Source organism: Gouania willdenowi, chromosome 4, assembly GCF_900634775.1.
Source record: "Gouania willdenowi chromosome 4, fGouWil2.1, whole genome shotgun sequence".
In the NCBI taxonomy this organism is placed as follows: domain Eukaryota; kingdom Metazoa; phylum Chordata; class Actinopteri; order Blenniiformes; family Gobiesocidae; genus Gouania; species Gouania willdenowi.
The window spans coordinates 14,121,466-14,144,811 of record NC_041047.1 but is presented as its reverse complement, the minus strand read 5'-3'; the positions used below and the strand labels follow the sequence as shown (position 1 = coordinate 14,144,811).

General features: G+C 37.1%; 1 protein-coding gene across 1 annotated transcript; it reads right to left on the bottom strand.

Annotated features, from left to right (window-relative positions):
* Positions 1-523: 523 nt before the first annotated feature.
* kif14 (kinesin family member 14) lies at positions 524-22,638 on the bottom strand. The gene is made up of 30 exons (XM_028444487.1): positions 22,552-22,638; positions 21,450-22,479; positions 19,757-20,011; positions 19,553-19,640; positions 18,895-18,993; positions 18,620-18,672; positions 18,508-18,538; positions 18,280-18,387; positions 18,003-18,119; positions 16,980-17,098; positions 16,674-16,846; positions 15,060-15,207; positions 14,814-14,877; positions 14,167-14,351; positions 13,173-13,275; positions 12,881-13,038; positions 12,644-12,791; positions 12,358-12,504; positions 10,906-11,038; positions 10,084-10,177; positions 9,827-9,971; positions 9,433-9,539; positions 7,985-8,085; positions 7,556-7,789; positions 5,848-6,035; positions 5,233-5,385; positions 4,134-4,256; positions 3,984-4,058; positions 2,673-2,811; positions 524-1,081 (listed from the first exon to the last, which is right to left on the bottom strand). Exons 2-30 carry the CDS (start codon positions 22,451-22,453, stop codon positions 705-707), a joined length of 4,869 nt encoding a protein of 1,622 aa, XP_028300288.1. The 5' UTR covers positions 22,454-22,479; positions 22,552-22,638; the 3' UTR covers positions 524-704.
* Between the last annotated feature and the right edge of the window lie 708 nt (positions 22,639-23,346).

Below are 23,346 nucleotides of genomic sequence, written 5' to 3'. Positions count from 1 at the left end.
TAATTCCACTGATCGACAATGAATTTCAATATTGGAAAAATTATTGGATGTTGAACAAAAGCTTTATTTTTCCACACAACAGTTTAAGAATCCAGCAAAACAAAAGCAGGAATAAGATGTACCAAAAAATATACAAGTGTATCTTCAGTGCAAATGTTTAAAAACATGCAAAAAGCAAGAGTCATGCAAACAAATTAAAATAAACAAATATTATGCAGTAGGAAAAAAAAGTTTTTTCTCTCCTTTAAATTAGAAAAATAGAAAAGAGCAAACCTAAGATGCCACGTTTTTACTTCTTTGAAATGAAAGACAGATGTGAGATCACAAACACAACTTTAGTTGTGAAAGCCCGACGATGCAAATTGATACTTGTGCTATTCAACAAATAATCTGTCCGATGAGGCTTTTTAAAATATTAATTTCCCACAGTATGGGTCTTTTTTGCCTTCATATGAAAAGCACAATTATACATGTTCTGCAAGTACAAACATGGGCAAGTTATGAATTTTTTTTTTTTTTTTTACCCAGTGGAGGGTGTAATGCATCGCAATGCCCAGTTTTTTTTTTTTTCATGCCATGGTATTAAACATAAATGTATTACTAGTAGTTGTGTACCAGTCTGCTGATTAATGTCACAAAAACCTCCTGAATGTCTGTAACAAAGGCAAACAATCGCACATCAGAAACCACAGCATGAGTACACATTAAACCCAATGAGGACTCCCAACAAACGGCTCTCCTGGAGCCACACAGTACACAACCTTACTAACAACTCGATTCTTCACTGCTCTGTGAGTGGGTGTTCTCTCTTTGGTAAAGACGTCCTCGTGTTCTACAGACTTCCCCGAGCCTGCTGAACCTCTACTCCGTTCTTCTTCCAGCTGGTTCCAAGAGGAACACAAGGACAGCAGGGCGGAGTGCAGCTCATCTCGTGCACACATGACAGTCTGAAGGCAGGACAGCTGCGGGGAGACTCTTGTTGGTTTCTCTTTTGACAACCCAGTGATCAGCTCATCAACGGCCTTCGCAGAAGTGGAGATCAGCTCCATGCAGCTGCTCAGGTCACAACTCTGGTCTTTGGCTAAAAGAATGATTGCAAAGTGAATAGTATTAAAAAAAAAAAAGCACCAACATCAGCTTTATTGTCAATGAAGTTTGGTCTAGACCAATTACTCACTATTTTAAACGTTTCTAAGAAAAGCTGTCCCATTTGAAGATACCTCGAATAACTCCGAAAAAAATAATTGCGCACCTCTCATTTTCGAACGTCATCAAGATATTGAAATGCTGAAGGCACACACCAAATTTGGTTATTCTATCTTAAACAGTTTCTGAGAAAAGCTGTCCCATTTGAAGATACCTCGAACAGAATAAATAAAAAAATGGAACAAGGGCAATAACTCCGAAAAAAATTATTGCGCACTTCTCATTTTCGAACTCCATCAAGGTATTTATACCCTGAAGCCACACACCACAGACGGAAGGAACTCAAACCTATGTCCCTCTTCCACATTTTGTGGCGGGTGATAATAATGTCATATACAATGTAACCCTACAGGGAAATGTGTACCTATCCTGTAGAGGAATAATATATAATTAAAAAAAAGGGGATAATAATCTGTAAACACAAGAAAACATCTTATTCAGAATTAAAACTTGATTTATTTAATTCATTAATTAGCCTACTGGAATTTTCAGCGAGAAACAACTTCTATTTTATAAAAATAAATCTACCAAACATGTGTTGATTGAACATATAGCAGTAAAACAATATATTTATCACCCTGAAACTGTGAAATACATTTAACTACAACTGAAATGACAGAACTCTGCAATGTTTGGCTGAATTTGAGTCCGAGTCTTAAATCGTTCTCCACAAAAAGTCTTGTCCTGTTTTTTGTTTGGTATTCATGTTTTCCAAAGCTGAATTCATATTTAGCTCGCGCAAAGCAATGTAGCTCTCGGCATATTTGCATATTTTTTTATGAGAGATTTTCTGTATACAATTTAACAAAATAAATAAATATAAAACATTGTAAAATATTTCCCCAAAAAACATACCCACAGATCTAACAACTGAATTTTTTTAAACCTTTATTTATTCAGGAAAAGTCCCATTGACGTTAAAAACCTCCTTTTTCAAGGGAGACCTGCTGAAGATTTTGTTACAATAAGGATAGTAAAGAGCGTTTTGAGTAATAATAATAAATGATTCACATGTATTTATTTTTTTAATAATATTATACAGCATCAACCAATGTATCAATCTATTATTCTTTCTCATTCAGGGCTCAGGGTCATGCAAACTATTTTACCAAGTCCATCAGTGGTTCACAAACCTTTATTGACAAAGGTAAAACTTATTACTATCATTCAAAACTCATAAACAAAAAACAAATGTTTTTAATATACTGTATTTCATGCTGAATATTCAGTCAAGGCCATTCCCTCCCTCTGTCATGAATTCACACCCCCCAGTTTGGGAACCACTGGGCCAAGACACGGGGAGGAGACGAGAAACACCATGAGCTCATGCATCCAAGCAGTGTTTTTATAAATACTACAGGTTTTTAAGATTCCAAAGGCAGTGCAGTACAGTTAATGTGCTAAAGTAACTATAGACAAGACTACAGCTGAGACGTTAAGGTTATGAAAGAAAATAAAAGATTCACCTCTCAGTGCTGCAGACAGAGAGCAGTGCAGCTGTCTGATGGCCTGGTTCAACTGGAATAGTCTGCTTGAAGTAGTCCTTAGACTTTGTAAACATGAAGCTGAAGCTCTGTCCTCTTCCTCTGCTTCAGACTCTCTTTCCTTTTTAAACACATGAACCAGTCGAGAAAATGTAAAGGCAGGGAACAGTTACATCATTTCAAATGTACAAAAAGATGCACAGATTACACAAAGATGGATATTGAATGAAATCCAGGACTAGGTGACATCCTTTGTTGGACAATGCTGTTAAAAGTGATATAACTTACAATGAATACAATCACTGAGATAACGAACAGCAAAGCCTTCTTGTGCCTAAATGTCAAATTAGCTTAATTTGTTTCAACAAGAAAAGAAAAAAACTGCAAGTATATGCGGCCGAGATAACAACAAACAGCCCCGTTAGCTGTGACTGATATGCACCTCATTCAACACATGCATTACGTGAACAATAGTGGAAGGATGACTGCAGAGAGATAAGCACTGAGCTTTACAGGAGGAATAATGGCTGTTAGCTGCTGTTTTATGGGTGAACACTAATCTGCAAGAATTAAACTTGAATCAAGTCAACAAATTGTAAACTTTACCTGAACAGGGGAAATTGGCACAGCAGGTGTTTAGCCTAAAAGCACTGCAAGTTTAACAACTATTAAAAAAGAAGCCTTAAGTTTTTCTAAAAGGGGAGATTCAGTGGGAGACTTTGTGAGAGAACAAATATTATCTAGAACAGTGAGTTTTTTTCAACCTTTTTTGAGCCAAGGTACATATTTTCATTTTTTTTTTTTTAAATCCCAAGCCACACCACCAAGCGAAAACTTTGTAGCCTATATTAACAATATACAGTCATTTTTTATCAAAGTGTCTTGAATAACCAAATAAACACAAATAAAGAGAATTGACCTGCAGTCATTATTTAGTGTTTTGAATAGGAATCAATAAACAACAAAAAACATGATCTGATCACAAACTTTATCTTCCGTCTATATAATATATATAAATATATAATTATTATTAATTTTAATAATAAATAATAACACATTTTTATAACTCAATTTGTTCTGTATTTTTAATTGTTAAGAGTGTCAGATTTAATCCAAAACCCTGATCTACAATTAATAATATATGGTTTCTTCCTGTGTTGTTTTTGTAGTTCAGTCAAAAAAAAAGCTTTATTTTTTGTCAGACATATTTGTTTGATTGTGCCTCAATAAAACGTAAATAATAAACACACTGTACAGGTCTAGAGTGAAGTCTCTGGTTTGTATGAAACTCACAGAGATAAGGTGAAGCATGTAGCTTTGTAAGGCACGAGACATGTCCACCACTCTGGATTTCAAACTCTGCAGGACCTGTATGCAGAAATATTAAAATAATCAGTGATTGCACTAAACTTATGCATCGATGGATCGATTATTAAAACTCACTGGGTTTCTGGGATAGGCCAGCTGAGCATCTCTCAGCATTTCTCTTGTGATGGTGATGCTTTCCTCTAACAGAGAGTGGACGCCCTTATCTGTTCCTTTCAGCAGGTCAGCCACCACAGAATGCTTGACAGAGAGCAAACAACATTGGTATTATAATATTTAATTTTTTTGAGAAGATGTATCTAAACTAGCTACAGTTTTTTTTTCCTTTGAAGAAAATTGTAACTATACAAAATCCCATCCTGCATACAAAGACAGAAACACCAAATGCTTTGATAGAAATAATAAAATAACAGCATTAGACCCTTTAAAAGCGGGAGGCATGATATTTAACCACACAATTTTTTGTTTGAAAAAAAATGTAATAAAACCCGAAATGAATAATGTAACAAAAGTGCTGAGCCCAAAATGTAATAAATAATGTAATAAAAAAGTCAAAATGTTACAACAGGTCAATAATGTATGTAAGATGCTGAGCACAAAACGTGAAAAATGTTAGCATTTTATATATATATACACACACACACACTTTTTTTCTTACAATATATTCATATATATGAAGCTAAGAAAAAAAGTGGTAATAGGTCAAGGCTTTCCAAAAGGTTTTATTAATAACAAAATTATACACACACACACACACACACACACACAGACAGACAGACATAGTTATGCATATACATCTGTGTACACTACTCTACATTGAATCAATAAGCCCTTTAATCCATAAATCATTGACTCACTCTATAATGTAATGAAATTATTACACTTTTAGGGGAAACATATTTTGCCTGCCTCATAATATAATAAAGAAAAAAAGTTTTTACATTTTGGGCTCAGCCCTTTTGTTACATTATTTAACAGTTTTTTACATTTTTGGTTTTATAAAAAAAATTAAATAACAATGTGGGTCTTTTTACATTTTGGTTCGTTGTTACATTAAAGCAATGTAAGACAACATCATTATCTTCACATTTCCCAACATCTTTCTTACACAGATATCTGTACTGCTACTATAGTAAATGATTTAAACCGGATTACAATAAACTCTGAAAGTCTGAACAGATGTTAGCAGCTGCATGTGTTCTATTGTTTTGGTTACCTTGTCCTCGGCTCCAGAGTCCAGCTCAAAGACGTTGAGTGGCGTGGCCGTCACTGCTGCTAGGTGGCCCAGTGCGAGCAGAGCTGCATGCAGGCACTGACTGCTTTTCCTCCGCGCCTCCGTCACCATAGATGTGATCTCAGACTCACAACCCTGGGTGTGACATGGAGTCAGCATAAACAAAGTGTAAAAACTGGGTGAAATTAAAGTGGTTTGTTCATCAATCGAAGCCAGGAAACTAACACTTCAGTTAACGAACCCTGGTGGGAAAATACATTAAAATGTTGGGAGTGCGATAAAAAATATAAATAAAAATCAAGAATATTGTGTGTTTAGCTGATAAAACTGGTGGGGGTTTTAGATTTTCTTTTCATATTCATGTTCTGTTTGGAGCTCAAGGTTGATTATTCCCTTTGCTTTTCCATTTCCATAGGCAGAGCTCAAACACCTCAGAGCTACGACCTGTCAATCAACACTCTGCATTTCCATCAGCTCTACTCTCTAATAACTCCACAAAATAATGTGTCGGTTTGGATCCGACAACGATGGGCTCATTGACCTAGAGAAGCACAACATTTAGTAGACGAATTTTCTGTTTAGAATGTGTTTGTTTACCTGAATAAGCATTTGAAAGTACCCGCCCATCTTCTTGACTTGGCTTCGGAGTTCTTCACCGATAGTGTAGAGAAGTCCAGAGGACGGCTTCACACTGGTCAACCACTGCATGGTGACAAACACTACATTCTCTATGGAGACTGTAGCCTTCACCAGTTCAGTCTGAGCCGCCACGTTACAGACAAACACTGCAGGAGATACACTTCTGGTTACTTCATTTATTTATTTCAAACAACAAACTAATAAATAAAAAATTAAAATGAATAAACAAATCTCAACAGAAATCTCTATAAAATAGTCATTTTCAATATAATACACATTTAACTTGTTCCATAAAAGATAGGAAGAAGCCTACCCCCGTTCTTCACCAATAACAAATGCAAAATCCAACAAGAAGACAGTCATCAACATGCTCTGCCATATTGGTTCTCATTATAACTCACAATCTTTTCCTAAATGTCCTGAATCTGAGAACTTAGATGTATACATAAGAAAGTGTTATCACATCAGAATATAAAATTGTTAACCATCTTAAACGGTTTCTGAAACAGAAGAAGGGCAATAACTCCTGGAAAAATAATTGCGCGACTCTCATCTTCAAACTCCATCCAAGTATTGATACCCTGAAGCCACACACACCGAATTTGGTTATCCTATCTTTAACATTTTCTGAGAAAAGCTGTCCCCTTTTAACTTGGTCGGACAGATGGAGCTCAAACCTATATCCCCCTTCCACACTTTGTGGTGGGGGATAATAAACTAAACTAAATGGACAATACAAATAAATATTCCAATCGAGTTATTAAGAAAAACAGAACAAAAAACAAACAAAACAAAACAAACGTGCACCATCAACATCTGTGAGATTTATATTCTACTTCCTTATTTCTGTACTTTTCAAAGATGTATCTTTTATATTTTTTTAAACGGCATTATATTCATATTTTGGTTCATCGTTTCATCAAGGCTGCACCACAAAACACCCCACAAATGGAAATACACATTCTTTTTAAATTGGTCCGGGCATAATGTTGTCATAAAGTGTAGTTTCCCTGTACAGTTATATGTTTTTGTATGTTTACAGGTAGCAGTTTATTTTTTTGCTTCATACATTATCTGTGTAATATTATTTATTTTTTTTCTCCCCCACTTTGTCTGCACATGCTGTTGAAGGTCAACACTATATGTAGTGCAATCTTCACACGACATCTATGCATGTTTTATTATTGCAATTAAATAAATCCATTTAATTTATTGCATAATTGTGACCATCACCAGCCATCCCTAAGGAAGGGTAAGAAAACTTTATTAAAGGGAGAATATAAAAAGAGAGGGCAGTGTTACAGCTTGTTGGGGGGAAGGGAACAGGGAAAGGGAGTCAGGGTAATGTGATGTTATAGTTGTGCACATTGTGCTTAAATTCTACCAGATCCCCAAACTTCAAGGTGTGTGATTTTAAAAACAGTATATTGGTGTGTTCATAATAGCCTACATTGTTTACTATATGAAAGGCTCTTTTGTAGTGTGCTTAGAGATTGTGAAGTGGTTTTGTAGGTGTTGTCGCAGTATTTTAAATATGGTAAAACAAGTGAACTATACATGATATTTTAAAGATGCAAGAACAGCAATATTAGAGTCATTTCAGTGTAAAAATTATTCCTACACCCAGCAATATTGATGAAAAGAGTGGTGGGTAAAGGCAACCTACCGCTGTCCTGGCTATCATCATCCAGGCTGTCGTACATGTCACATATGGTCTGCACAGATGTGTAGATGAGGTTCAGATCAGCACTCAACCTGTCTGCCAGGCTTTCCTCTGCACCACTGCAACTACCACGCAGATGGTTCAAAGACTGGCCAATGAGCTCCTTGCAAATGCCGGCCATGGCAGAGTCGGAGATGCTGGAACGGGTGGAAGGAGGTTTGGCCACGCCCATCAGCCCTGGATCCAAAGAGTTGGTACAACACAACACATTTACAGCTCTGTTTACACTGGATTTTCATTGAAATCCTAAAATATCTGACATTGGATTGGTATAACATCCAGAGGCAAGATGTTTTCTACAATGCACAGTATTCTCCCACCTCGGACAAAAATAGAGCCTGTAATCCTATTAGGAAAACAAACCAGACTCACCAACAGACTGTGAGGAGCCGTTGTGGAGGCTCTGAATTGGATGGACACGAATCTCATAAAGTCGCCCAGAGATTCTCCTACTCTTTAACAAACTCCTGCTCCTGTAGGAAGAGAAACCAGACCCACAATGAAGCAGGATGTAATGTAATGGAGCTGCTGCTGAACTTTGAGGACTAACTCATAAAATTAAGTTATTGTCGAGGCTTTTACTTGGAATTACTGATTGGAACATCAGGTACATTTTTGTTCATTTAATTTCATGAATTCCTTTTTCCCCATTGTCCTGTAGATATTCTATCCATAAAGGTATTATCATCAGAAATCACACTGTTCTTCAAATCTGAGCAATGGACATTTTTTAAACTATCTTAAAAAGATCCTCCACTGTTTTTATAAATGTAGTCTAAAATCTTTGACATATCCTTATTAGAAGATCTATGCCTTACAAAACATTGTTTTGCACCATATTCCTCACTGTTTAAGGGAGAGTAAAGGCCCCTAAGTAAAGCTCCTCTTCTCTGCTTCAATGTCTACAACCAAACCACAGAGTTTGAACTGTCACCCCCTGCAGTCATAGATTATTTTTCTGGTCACAACTTTCGGTAAACAAAAGAGGTACCTTTTCCTGATTATTTAGAGCAACCAAAAGCAGCACAAATTGTCATTTTGACCAAAAAACCTGCTAAATGATCTAAAAAGCTGACTGAATGCTTCACTCCAATAGAAAACAATGGGATGTTGACAGGAAAATGGGGCTGTGTGACGTACGTCATCAATCACGTGATTTCAAGATGGCGAAACACAGCTTTTAAAAAGTAGTCCCATTTTTAAATGTTAATAAAACAAATGTGGTGCAAAATAATGCTTGTTAGGCATAGATCACATTTATAAAAACAGTGGAGGATCCCTTTAAGAAAAATTTAGAAACATTCACTGTGGTCACGAGACTAAAACACAGAAGCAGAGACAGAAGTATGGAACCTGTGCCATGTTTAACTTGGGCGTCCCTACTGGAATGTTGGTCATTAAGTGGGAAAATGATGGAGCTTCTGTATATACTGTACAAAAGGTAATGTCTGTGTGCTCGGTTTGGGTTAAATCTAGTGATGTGAAACACACAGAAAACCCTCGATTAAGCTTTATATCTAAATAACTTGGCCTGGACATGGAAATAATAAACAAAAGGTGTAGAATGAAGAGGAAACTATGAGGTGGGCAGAAGCTTTACGTCAAGATTTCAGGGAAAATAAAATAAAATTGGAGAAAATTGAAGGCATTTACAGTAAGAACTGCTGAGATTTTCCATCCAAATCAAAAGAGACATCCTTGATTTTTCCTCAGACACTTATCAGTTTTTGTCGGTGATGTTTTAGTCATTTTCACCAGAACATCAAATTAATTTCACAAATGTCATGTAAAATGATTGAATAGAAGAGCTTGATAATTACCTTCGGCGAGAAAAGGAGGAGGTAGAGCCAGAGGAGGCTGATATATCTTGCTCCCACTCATCATCAGGATCATAAAACACATCGTCATCTTTACAGGTGGAATCCCCCTGTGTGTGGAGAGTAAAGTGCTGCTAAGTTGCCCGCTTTGCTTGACTCCAGTTAATGAAAACAAGCCCAGCAAAGGGCATCCCTTCTCCATTCATCAAACTACCCATTCTAGAGTGTAAATAAGGTCAAATGTATGGTACCTTGACTAGTGAATATATGAATTTGTAGAATGAGACAGATATTTGAAGTTTAGTTGCCATAATTCAACTTTTTTACATTAATAAACTCCATTAATCCTGTAAAATACATCAAATATCCAACCATTTAATGATAAAAGAAGGCCAACCTGTTCCAGCTCCCTCATGGAGGCCATGTTGTTTTGAAACTTGTCCAGGCTCCAGAAAGTGGTGATTCCCAGCTTTGTGTTTTGCACTCGCACCTGTAACTGAGCACCTGGGTGCTCTGGGTTTTCTCTCTCTGAGCTTTCATGTCTAGAACAAAACAGAAACAAAGTGCTCATCTGGAACATTTATCCCTGTAGGATCTGGTCCCTGACCTCTAAGCAACAGTTTACATGCTGTGAAATAAGAAAAATGTCCATACCTGCTGAAAAATGTGTGTTTCTTCAGTTTGGCACTAATTTTATTGGCTTCTTCAATCATCACTGACAACTTCATGGCATCCCACTGTGGAAAGACTGCAACACAGACAACTAACATCAGCTTGGCTACAGAGCACTAGGCATGAGCGCCAGGGTTGGCTTAAATTGTAATTGTAATAGAAAAAAATCTGTAGCTGTTGGATTATAGTTCAATTCATTGTAATTGAGTTCAGATAATTGACTGCCGTGGAAATTCTAGAAAAACTGCCAATTATAATTTAACAAAACGCAAATCTGGGTAATTTCTATGGCTTATACAAACACAGTTAACAATTAATAAAATGTTTCTTATTAAGCTTTCCCCCAACCTGTCAGTTCTCTTTAAAATCATTTTACTATTCCTAAAAAAATGGAAATCTATAGGGGTATACTGACAGTAAATATTAATACCAATATTTTCATTGATTAGGAAGCCTAATAAGGCAACTCCAGTCTTCCTCAGAGGCGTCTGCTGATCACTTTGATGTATCCTTGTGAGTTCCGTCAGGCTGGCCCCAATGGTCTCTGGCAATCAGCAGATACCTCTGAGGAGGACTGGCAGTTGACAGTCGAAAAACATGTCAGGAGATCAAAGTAAATTTCCTGAAAAAGTTGTCTGAATAAAAGAAAACCTTGACATATTATGTATGCCTCTTTTATTTTACTTATTCATTTATTTTTCCAAAGGAAAACCACTTGAGCTGTTCCATCTCCTTTTCCAGGAGGTTGACAATCAAAATACTGGCAACACCTCCTTTCATCTCCTAAACGTGGTAAGAACTCACTGCTGAGGGAGTTCTGGTTTGTCCTCAAAGCTTTTTTCTTCTGCATGTCCTCCAGCTCTTTGCTGATCTTTCTCTTTTCCGCTTCCAGGGCCTCAACAATCCTTGCTTGGCACACACGGTGTTCCTCCATGGCCTGGAGTGAATCATGGTTATGTAATCATTATTTAGACACATTAAAGAACAACTCAGGCTCCGTCTGGCCTAAAGCACATCGTGAATGACTAAAACATATTTTGATCGGGTGAAAACTTGTGTCAGCAAAATCTTACACACAAACGAATGGAAGAGAATATTTTCCTGTAAACTGGAGAGAATTCACACTGACTGAAATCAGAGCAGATTTATAAGTCTCACTATAAAAACCTTGTAATTACCAAGTACCACCCATGGTGAATCTGTGGCTGAGGGTGAGTTTTAGATAGGTGTCTAATGAGAACTATGCTCACTTTCTGGAAAAATTAGAATCAAATCAAGTCAAACTTTTATTATATAGCACTTTTCATACATAGAGTAATTGAAAGTGCTTTATAGAGGGGTCATTCCATGCCATTTCAAAAATGGCCCACACAGTTCGGTCTGGAGATATGACCAATTTAGTGAAGTGTGTATGTGTCGATTTTCGCTAGTCCTTATTTTTCTTCCATTTTCAGCTTCCAATATTTGAGGAACTACGCCACAGAGGAAACTAACATTTGGCATAGTCATACAGCTTCACATACTCTCAGAACATATACAAATATTTGTTATACATCCTATCTGGTGGACATACCAGCCTCTCATAATTGGAAAAAAGTTTGTTGGGGTTTCAGGCTCAAACGTGTTTGGGCCTTCAGTAAAACAACTTTGCATATCGGATCTCAGTTTTAACTTATAGTAATATAAGGGATATAAAACTTTTTTTAATGCAAGTGATTCATTATTATTTTGGATCCCAACTTTGGGGCTATTTCACTACTTGGTGATATTGAAAATCCTTGAGGTCAAACTAAAGCTAAAGCAAACTCGAGAGAATTCACGCTGACTGAAATCAGAGTAGATTTATAAATGTCTCACTATTAAAACCTTCTTTTTTTTAAAAATTATAATAATTTAAGAACTTAACAGGATCAGAATATGTTGTAGAAGCAAAAGCTCATTAAACATACCACTTGTTTTTAATATTGGCACTTTAATTACAGAATTAAAGTAAGTTAACATTTATTTGCTCTTGGAAGTTTTTTCTTTATTTTTTTAATAAATTGTATTTAACACCATTTTGTACTTGTAAAGGTGAAATTTGTATTTCATATTCTTTTTTAACTATCGGGATATATAGTATTGTGACATGCAAATCGTGAATCGTATTGTATCTTCGGATTCATGGCAATGCACACCCCTAAAAGACATGAAGCCATTTACAAAACAAAGAAAAACCTTTGAGGAGCTTTGTGTAAAGAATAGCACAGTCCTGACCTGGGCTTCAATGTGCAGGCGGAGGCGTTTCTTCTGAGTGTCCACCTCCTGCTCCAGTTCCTGTTTAGCCATTTTAAGCTCAGCCATCTCACTCTCCACCTTCCTCTGGTCCAATTCCTGCTGATGCTTCCGCTCATTCTCTTCATCCTTAAAGAACAGCATAATTAAATCATTGCTGGTTTTTAACTCACATGGAGTGAAGACATGTCTGATGTTTTGTATGATCCTTCACATATAGAGTTGCATCTTTAGTTGTGAAGTTTCTGAAAAGTAAAGGTTGGTGTACCAGTTCCCTGGTCAGGGATCGGATCTTGTCTTCGTAAAGAGCCTTCTGGTCTGATAGCTCTTTCTGAGCCACCTCCTTTGCCATCTGGATTCCCTGCATCATCTCCTCTTTTGCTTTCAAATGGGCATCTTCGATTTCTGCTTCAAGCCTGGCAGACACAAAAGTGGTATAAAGGGATCCTGATTTAGATCATGTAATATACTTTCTTATCTTCTTGATGAGAACTCCCACACTTACTTTGCTCTTTGTGCTGTAACAAGCTCATTTTTGGCAAACTCAAAGTCTTTGTGTCCGTTGCCCGCTCCTGACCAGCACGATACCCGCTTCCCAGACTGAACTTCAGCTGGATGGTTAAAGCGGAAGTAATGGTCCCCTCCCAGAATCACTCTGTCTCCCTGACGGCCAGAAAATACAGACACAGATGAAAAGATGAAGAGAGTTTGGAGTTATACAAACAATACATCTGAAAAAAATAGTGTCAACAAAATGCTTACTAAGTGCTCATCTTAAACGCTTTGCTCCTACTTACGTGTTGTAGCACAGTCGATTCACAGATCAGGGTTCCATTTATAAAAGTCTTGGCATTTTCGATGGGAGTGATGCTGACAGTGTTGTGGATGTTGGCTATAACACTTAAAATAAAAGCACATCAGGAAATGTATTTAGTTAAGTTAGCTGAACAACGAGAATCAACTGATCCACAAATATATTTCAACGTATTTCCTGGCTGTAGATTTTCTACAGCTTTGGGCGCCTTGATTGTTGAAAATAACAAACAAGTTACAGTAAAAAGAAAAAAAAGGCATCATAATACTATAAAAAAGGAATTAGATCAGTGTTTTTCAACCTTTGGGTTGTGACTCCATGTGGGGTCGCCTGAAATGTCTATTAATAATAAAATATTAGACAATTATGATGAAAATTACATTTTTATATTTGTATTTTTTTTAAATGCATGTTTTATTTTTGTTATTATATTAAAAAAAACAATACATAATTTGTCATTATGCGCATGAACATGTTCTTAAAGGTATAATGTCCCAAAGTTCCCCGTTAAGCCCTTAATAAATAGTGTAAAAGAATAAAGTGTTAAAAAATACAAATAGAAAAACATATACAGATATTAATAGAATAAAAAATATACAACATAATACAAATATACAATGATATACAAAATCGATATACAGTGCAGGAAATGGCAGAAAGGTCAAATGTATCTATTTTTTTCCAAATTAAAACACCACATACATTCTCTAACAACTGTTTTCTATACTTTCACTTTCTCAAATATAAATGTAGTTCAAATTAAAAGGAGTTTGAAAATATCTGAGTTGGCACATATTGTCACTTAGTATTTGTAACACAGTACAACAAACATGATCAAAAAAACTACATTTTAGAAAAAGGAAAGAAAGTTTCTGGGGTTGCCAGAAATCTGTGATATAAAAATGAGGTCACGACAAGAAAAAGGCTGGGAAACATCTGAATTAGACTGTTAAAAACACGTCAGGGTTGTAACTCACCAGTGCTGGTCAGCAATGAGCGCTCCATTCAGCTGGATGTCATGTCCACTGTCGGATCGCAGCTTTCCCACGGTGGTCCGTCCCTCTTTGATCATGTAGAGCAGCATCTCGGACAGCTGGGGGTCCTCGTTCAGGTTCACCAGGTTGGGAAGACGGTTGTCCACTTTGAACGTCACTCCTGCTCTCTGATTACACACAGCGTTAAATACTGCTGTGAATGCCTGATTTATTTATTTAAAGTAAGATATACCAGTGCAAGGTAAACAAACTGCTTTATAGGGATGTCCTGATACAACTTTTTCACTTCCGATATGATATTGATCTTGCAGCCTTTCCTTTTGTATCGGCCAATATTGATCCGATGCGACATGAGCACGAATCATACATACTTTTATTACTTATTTTGTAGTGTGGAATGTTAGAAAAGGTTTGATGTTACTCAAACAAAGAACAATAGTCAGCAACAGTAGGTTACTTTGTTGGAGTGTGAACCACAGTGACCTATGGATAGAAGTGCTGGAGCGGAGAAACATTTTGGAGCGCTTATATCGGTGATTTTAGATGCAGTCCGATAAAATCCGATATTCGTTTTCTGGCCGATATCGTACCGATATCAATATCGGATCAGGACACCTCTACTGCTTTACCTGCAACTCTTTGGTCTCTTCACGTTTGCGAATTTCTGCCTGGTCGAGTTTTTCTCTCCACGCCCTATCAGAGAAGAAACGTAACATTTAGACTGAACTCTGCTACAAAATTACCCTTCTGACGAAACCTTTATAATTATTTTTATTTATCTGTAAATATATGTACATAACACTTAAAAGGACACTTTTCATCTTGATTTTGTCAAACACCGTTTCCTTCAAAAGCTGTTGTGCTCCGAAACTGACCGGTTAGCCTCAGCCATTTCTCTCTCCTGCCGGCAGAGTTCACTCTTTAGAGTTGTGATTTCTTGCTGGAAAAGCCTGACTCTGTCTGGTTCAATGCCCTGGGAGTTCATTTGGGCAGCTCGCAGTTTCTCTACCTCTGCTTTCAGCTCTGAAACACAATGAGAGGACGAAGTGAAAAACAAATGTGGCAAAATAGAAAAATTACAAACAATTTCAGCAAAAATCCCAAGATCTAACTTTAAAATATTAAATTGTTAATGAACTGTTATACATCTAAGGAATTGGATTGACCTGATCTGCATGGTCTAAAGCAGGGGTTTTCAACCTTGCCTTTTCTGCACAAAAATCCTTTCCACCACTTTTCCCACCTAATGTTGCATATGTTGACCCATTATTACTCTTTTCACCATTTTTCCTGCTTATTTTTTCCAATTTAACCACATTCACGATTTGTCATGCCCATTATTTGCCAGTTTAAAGTAATTGTTCCAATATTTGAACCCTTTTAACCAATTTCTGTGGTTTTTCAAATTCCATTTCACCATCTTTTCCACCATTTTTGAACACTTTTAACCCATTTTATTTCTGATTAAAACAAGGATTCACATATTTAAGATGACTATAAACTATGGTGTAAATAATAATAAACTTCCTGGATAACAGTGGATATTATTCTGATAAATAAATAAATGTGGTTATCACAGATTCATAGAGCAATGGACCATCATTCTGCTGACTTTATGAATGGGCCCCATAAAGCTCTCCTCTTTATTCCCCCTTATAGATGGCCCTGTCTCCACATGACTGCCCTTGTCTGTGTTAAACCACCTTCAGGTACAGTGGGGATCCCCAGTCTCTGGCACCTTTAAATTAGCGGTCGCGGGCTGAAAAGGTTGAGAACCACCGCTCTAAAGCACATTCACAGACTGATGATGGGTGAGAAATACAAAACAGGAGCTCCCCTCAGTGCTAAAAATGTCAAACAGCAGCACGATTACACCAGGAAGAATAACGCTTGCATGACAGTTAGCCACCAAGTGCAACTGACAGTGCATAAATACGGCCTAGAGACAAGGTTAAGGCCAGGCTTTCATTTCAACTGGATGCCATATGAGCTGTGATGGATAAGTGGGGAGACAGGAGGGTACGTCTGATAGTCAGACACAGAAAAAGATCAAGAGCGTGCCTTTCACTGAAAGTCAGAGTGAGACAGAAACAAAGAGGGAATGACGAATGAGGCATAAAAACCTAAAAGACAACTTCTTTTTTTTCTTTTGGAGGTTCTTCCAAAGAGAAAGTGTTGTTGGGAATTAACCTATCGCACTGAACATATAGAACAGCTTCTTTTCTGAAAGAGAACAAGCAGCGTGTGTGGGGTAGCAGGTGTTTGGGTGGACAAAGAACAGGAATAAGGACATTTCTGAAGGTCAAAATTGATTTGTCAAGGTAGCAGCAGGACATTTTCTTAGTCCGATTGGTTTTCACACCTTTTTTGGTGACATGGACAGTAACATCTGTCTGGATTTTCTATCATTTAGTTAAGTATTTAATTAGCAAAAAAAAAAAAAAACATTACGTAATTGAATAAAACTGTTGTTCTTGGTGAGATCTGACCTCTGATGAGCCTGGCACTGGTGTCCTCGTTGACCTTGGCCACGTTAATGATGGTGCGAGCCTGCTGTGCGTAGCGTAGGGTGCTCAGGCTTTCATCCACGTTACTTCCTGCTGGGCTTACAGTCGCGATCATGGCAGTTTTAGAGTTCCCACCGAGGCTGTCTTTCAGCAGCCTGCAGAAGAGATTAGATACAAGCTGATGAAAACCGGTGTACCCTAAAGAAAAGAAAATACTGGCATGGAAAAAGAAAAAAGGAAAACATTAACACTTTGAAAACCTTGATTAGAAAAAGTCCAATGTCTTACCATGTGAGGACTGATTCTCTGTATGGTATGAAGACCTTTTTCCTCGTCAGAGCCTGTTCTGATAAGGCATAGATCACCTTACCAAGAGTGAGCAGGGATTTGTTGATACTTACACCCTCCTATAAAAACAAAGGAAACCTTCACTGTTTTGTCTGTAAGTGCTTAAGAAAACCTACAGAGAAGAAGAGGCTGTTCAACTCTGTTACATCTTTGGTTCATAGATGCATGCATATTTGAACAAACCATTAACAACATACAACCTTTTGATAAATCAGAATCAGAATCAACTTTATTGACCAAGAGTGTATGAATACACACGAGGAAGCAAACAACCAGAGCAGTCATGTGTCCTTTTGCATGAAAACTGTATAATATTACTTCAGTACTCCATCAATTCATCATGTAGGATCAAATAAGAGCTTTTAAAACAAGGTTGTCAAACTTATTTTAGTTTAGGGGCCAAATATGGACCAGCTAAATCTCCAGTGGGTTGCAGTGGGGAAAAAAGCAACATTTTTACAACACTGTGCCATAGTTTTCAATATCAATTCAAATTGTTACTAATTTTGTGTAATTGTTTGTCAGAAATTACAAGATCTGCTGAAAAATTGAGAGTTCCTTCCACAGTTTGCAATTAAAAATGACGGCATTCATGTGATATTAAGAAAGGAAAAATCCAAGCCCCTAAAAATTATGTAGAGTTTCAATAAATTGGTGATTTCAAGTTATCTGCAACTGAATTATTTGGTAATTTTCACAATAATTCATGTTTTCTCTGTCATTCTTAATTTCTTCTGTGGGCCGGATTGGATGCTCTAAAGGGGTGGATTTGGCCCCTGCGCCTTTAGTTTGACACACGTGCTTTAAAACATGCAGCAGAATCCAAAGTAGCATCTCATACCCAAAAAATACTCAACAGCAAAAACGTGATTAACAATGACAAAAAAAAAAAAAACATGTGTCTTACATTTGAGCTCAACTATTATAAATATTCAAATGTGCATTAGGGTGTAGGATGTTTACCCTTAGTCGATCTCCACTAATCTGGGCTGAGTTGCAGCGTTCGCTTCCTGCCAAGTCCACCAGGTTTATTCTGCTGGTGACACTGTGGTCGTGTTCCTCTCCCTCCACAAACTCAGTCTGCAAAAACACAAATGTAATAATATGATCAATCAAATAGAAAACACATGGCAAGGAATCCTGAAGGATACTTGTGAATGCATTTTCTTTTATCTTTAATAATAAGTATATGTATCTTGTAAAAAAAAAAGGTTTGTTTCCCTTTGTTTATAGGCCATACCTTAGTCTGAGTCATAACCAAAGTGAAGACTGAGTGAGATCTGGAGCTCTTGTCATTCATTCCAGTGGCGGCTGTGGCTCGCTGCTTGTTGCCAAGTTCCAACCAACCCTTAAACAAAAAAATTATAATTGACTTAATGTTTTGTCTAACATAAAAACTCATCATTCAAAACCCTTTAGCTTCATCAATATTCAATCACACCCATGGGTTTGAACAGGTTGAACCTACCTGCACGTCACGATAGGAGCTCACCACATTCCTGTAAATAAATGAGCAGCTTAACAAAAGTAAAACTCATAAATCTGCATTTGGCAACACAATAAATTAAAGTTGTCCTTACGTAGAAAGCTCGGCGACGTATGGACCATGAACGGGATGCTCTCTGACCCTCAACTGAAAAAAAACAATAATAATTCAGCAAAAATAAAATATATTAGTCATATTTGTAAATATAACTATGGGATTATCTTAAAAAAACAACAATCATATCATTACATTTTAAATTTCAGTGTGAAATAAATTCAGTACAACACTTTTAAATCACTTTAAAAATGTCAGTAATTTTAATTTCTGCTAAAAGGAAGAAAAAAAAAAAAAAAAAAAAAAAGTGCTTACAGGCATCCGCCTCTGGTTTGGTTCATCTCTGGTCACCAACAGGTCATGAATCTTTTCATTGTAGACTTCAAAGAAGCTCAGCTCTACATGACATTTTACCTGAAATAACAGAAACATAAACAAAACTGTTAAACTTGGAATGATCAATACAATCAGCATAATATTATGAAAACTATTTTTTAGATAAAACTATAAGAAGTCTTATCTGTACTAATCATATCATGCATCATTTGTGTGTGTGTGTTTTTTTTTTTTTGTTGGTAATTTTTCTGTTATTTTCCTTTAAGAGGACATTTTAGGGAAAAAAACACCATTAGGTATATTTCACGTTATCTTGCTTACATTATGCAGTTGAAAAAATAAAATAAAAAGGCAAGGCAAGTTTATTTGTATAGCGCATTTCATACTCAAGGCAACTCAATGTGCTTTACATGATAAAACATTCAATTGTTTAAAATCAATAAGAACATTTAAAATCATCAGTAAAATCATCAACAAACACATGACATCAATAACATGACCAAAAATCTCTCTCTCAATCATACGCAGTAGAGAAAAAAAGTGCCTTTAACTTTGATTTAAAAATGTAATGCAAAGATAACTAACCAAAAGTACATTGAAAATAATAGTGAAACGTGCCATTTCACTGATATTTTACCTCATCATTTTCCATAGAGGTCAATCTAGAAAAAAGCTCCTGGCAGAAACGAGGAATAACCCCTGCATCTTCTTCAAAGCCCATCATTCTGGAAAAACAATAAAACAACTTAACATTTGACGTATATGCAATAGATTGAACTCTTAACCTAAGGAGAAGGAACAGCAGAGCCTGCGGTGATGTTACAATCACTCAAACACTCACGTGTAGGACTTTCCCGAGCCCGTTTGGCCGTAAGCAAACAGACAAGTGTTAAACCCTTCCAACGCCCTCAGTAGTAAAGGTTTAGCCAGGGTCTCGTACACCGTCTGCTGGCTGGCAAATGCTGGCTCATCATCATCCACAGAGCAAAAAGAGAAGTCATACGTGAAGGAGTAGCTCTGTTTGGATTCAGGATGCTGCACAGTGGTCTCCTGTCCATTCATGAAGATGACCTGTGATCTTTTCTCTGCCTTTTCTCTACAGCACAGCAAAAACAAATAAAAACATAAATCGCACTTTTTCCAAGACTTATGATTTATTTTTCCTCATCATCTTCTTTGATAATCTGCTTAAAATAAAAGCAAAAACTACTGACCAACTAATCTAATACAATTCCTCTCTATTGATAGAGTTACAGCCCAGCCAATTAATCGGGCTGATTTTAGCCATCGCCGATGAATCGACATCGGTCTAGAGCCCAACTGATTAATCGCTCATGCTCTAATATGTAACCAATGTATTAGCTTTTTTTGGAATTCTGTGGCTCTGTGCTGTACTTTCTGCTTTATCCATGTTTTATCCATGTTTGTTTGAGATTTGAGCAACTTCATTTTTGATTTATGGAAATACAGATTGTATTTTCTTATTTATCAGTGGCTTTACAGTCCTTGTTATCCTTTGTGAGTATGTGTGAAAAATTGGATGAGAATCTCTCTTCACTAGGCCTGGGCAATATATCGAGATTCAAGATTTCTGGTTTGGCAAGAGAAAATAATTACAATATTGCCTATATCGATATATTTAAATTTTTTAGCTTATTTTGTATTAAAATACACATTTTAGGAGTCACTGCTTTCGTTATTTCTTAAAACAGCCTTGAAAAGCACAGTTAGATGGATTTCTGAGTGTCCTAACCCAGACCTTCCCCTAAAGGATCCGGGTAAAAGCCGGAATTCCGCCACACACACTATAAGTTGTAATTGCAGCCTTCCACAAAGCTGTCACAATGTCAACAGGACACCGTGTCAGCTGTGTGTACACACACACATAAAAAATAATCCATAAAAGTGTAACAAAGGCGTTTTATTGAAATCACGAGCCATTTATCAAAAATTAGCCTTTCAGTCAGGACTCAAACATTATCAAACAGGACATGTATCAGTATGTGCTGAATTCTTTTTTGTTTACCTCAATATTCATCCATCTTCTGGAGATAAATAAAAAAAAACAAGTATTAAGATTTTTTAAACAACAGTAACAGACTACACTAACCCCAACCCATATACTGTGTGTGCACTGCATGTGACAGAATTCAAGAATTCTGGCTTTTACCCAGACCGTCCCCTAAACAAGCTACACTACAGAACTCACTCACACATGCTGTCCCTTAGAGGGAAAAACAAGGCCAAAAGTGACACATATTGTGCAGCCGTTTGTTAATAAATGTGCCTTGGTGGCATTTTGCATCAGCAAATAAAATATTCAGATTTATGTTGTATAATGTTATTTCGAGAAAGAATATCAAGCTATGAGTTTTGGTCCATATTGCCCAGCCCTAGTCTTCACATGATTGTTATTCTGTAGGCCTCAATGGAGGAAAAAGGAACAAGGATTCTGTCATGTTGCAAGTTTCACAAATAGGGGACCTTACGTTTTTTTTTGTTTTTTTTTTAAATGGTGACATTAGCAGACAAACCTGGTATTGAAAGGACGGACACGGACAGCCACTGTCACTGCACTGTCCTCCATCTTCAAAGAGTCCATCTGCCTCAGAGTCCCACTGGTTTCAGTAGCTGCTACTGGAGCTGGAGTGGATGTCCTGGTTTGGATCATGTCTAAGGTGGAGGAGGTAGTTTTGCTGACCTGTAGGGCAGTGTTGGACTTACTAACACCTGTAGATGTCTTCCTGATCCTCGGAGCAGGCACAGGTGTGTGGACGTTCACCTGACGTAATCTGGACGTTATCCTTAATTCAGGGCGTGCAGATTTAACACCCTCAGGTTTGGATGTGTCCTTTGCTGCCAGTCTCTCAAAAACATCTCTTTTAGCGGCGATTTTCTCAAACGGGGTTTTTTTAGTGGGCGTTTTAAAGGTTTTGACATTATCCACCACATGTTTACCAATGGACGTCTTAACACGAACCGGCGTCTTCATCTGATGATCTCCTAGTTCCACTTCCCTGCTCTTTGAAGGAGTTTCTCTCAAACTCGTGGATCTGACTAATAAAGATGAAGCTCTGCCGTTTGGTTGACTCAGAATGTTTGGTTGTGGTTGCAGAGCAGCAGATGTGGTGGTGGTCCCACGCTGCCTGTGTGCGCTTTTCTCCATAACAGAGGGAGTCCTGGTTCTGCGCTGCAGGGTCAGTCTTCTCTCCGGGGCTGGGGTGGTGTCCAGGTTACTGTCACTAATGGTTTTCTTCTCCTCCCTGGACTTCCTCCTGGACCTCCTCTGCAGAGTGAGTCTGGCTTTATAAGGAGTCTGTTGGCCACTTTTTGACAGCGCAGAGAGCACATAGGTCCTGTTTAAGGTACGGTTTCTGTCGGTTAATCTGCTGTCCTCACTCGCAGATTCTCCAGAAGTTCTCTCATTTTTACTCATAGTTATGTCCCTCTTTATACTTGCTGTCCGGGACGTTGATGTCGACAATAATTGATCATAGTAAGCAGTGTGCTTCCTTGCTTGTACGCTAAATATAGACATGGCAACCCACTCCTAAAAGACCGCTTCTGCAATATAATTTAAAGTAACTTTACTTCAGCTATCTTCTCAAAACATATAAAAATTGAAAATATACAAACATGACTTCGTTCGTCCGATAAGAATAGTCCTGAATTCATTATGTTACACGAACATCGCAAAAAGATGAACCGCTTCTTTGGTTTATTATTGTCTTCTTCTTCTTCCGCATTCGCCCGCGTTGATTTCAAACTTTGTGCGATAGCGACTTTTGATTGGCTGAATCTTCTGATACCCCTACGTCATCGCACCAATGGCAACCCCCGAGTGAATGACTGCAATATGGTAAACCGCCTCTAGGTGGCAGCATTTACAAAAGTACAGGATAGCACCAGTGTTGTCAACAAAGGAAACGCCCATGTAACAACTTCACCTTCTATAATTAGGACTTTGCCGTGTGAAATTGTTATTCATGAGTTTGAATTAAAACGTAGTCTCTCAATGTTTTTATTTTAAGAAAAACTGAGCAATGTAACATAGAAAATACATAATATGTAGTAAACTGCGTTATTGGGCCTTATTCACTACTATGGTCAAATAACAGAAACAAGTTATTGAAAATAATATTGGTAATGTGGCTGAAAACCTCTTATGAATGTGTAAATGTTGTATTGAAATCTTACTTTACGTTTTTCACTTGTTTTGGAAATTAACTTGTTTTGTGACATTTGTTTTAATTTATATGTATTGTTTTTACATGTTCAAAAAATAAATAAATCAAATCAATAGGTACACAGACCATGATTGGGAATAGAGATAAAATATGCACGCATTCTGTTCTATTAAGTGACCCATCTAAGTTTTAACAGCTTTTACAAAGTTTTCAGTTTTAATTAAAAAAACAAAAAAAAACAAAT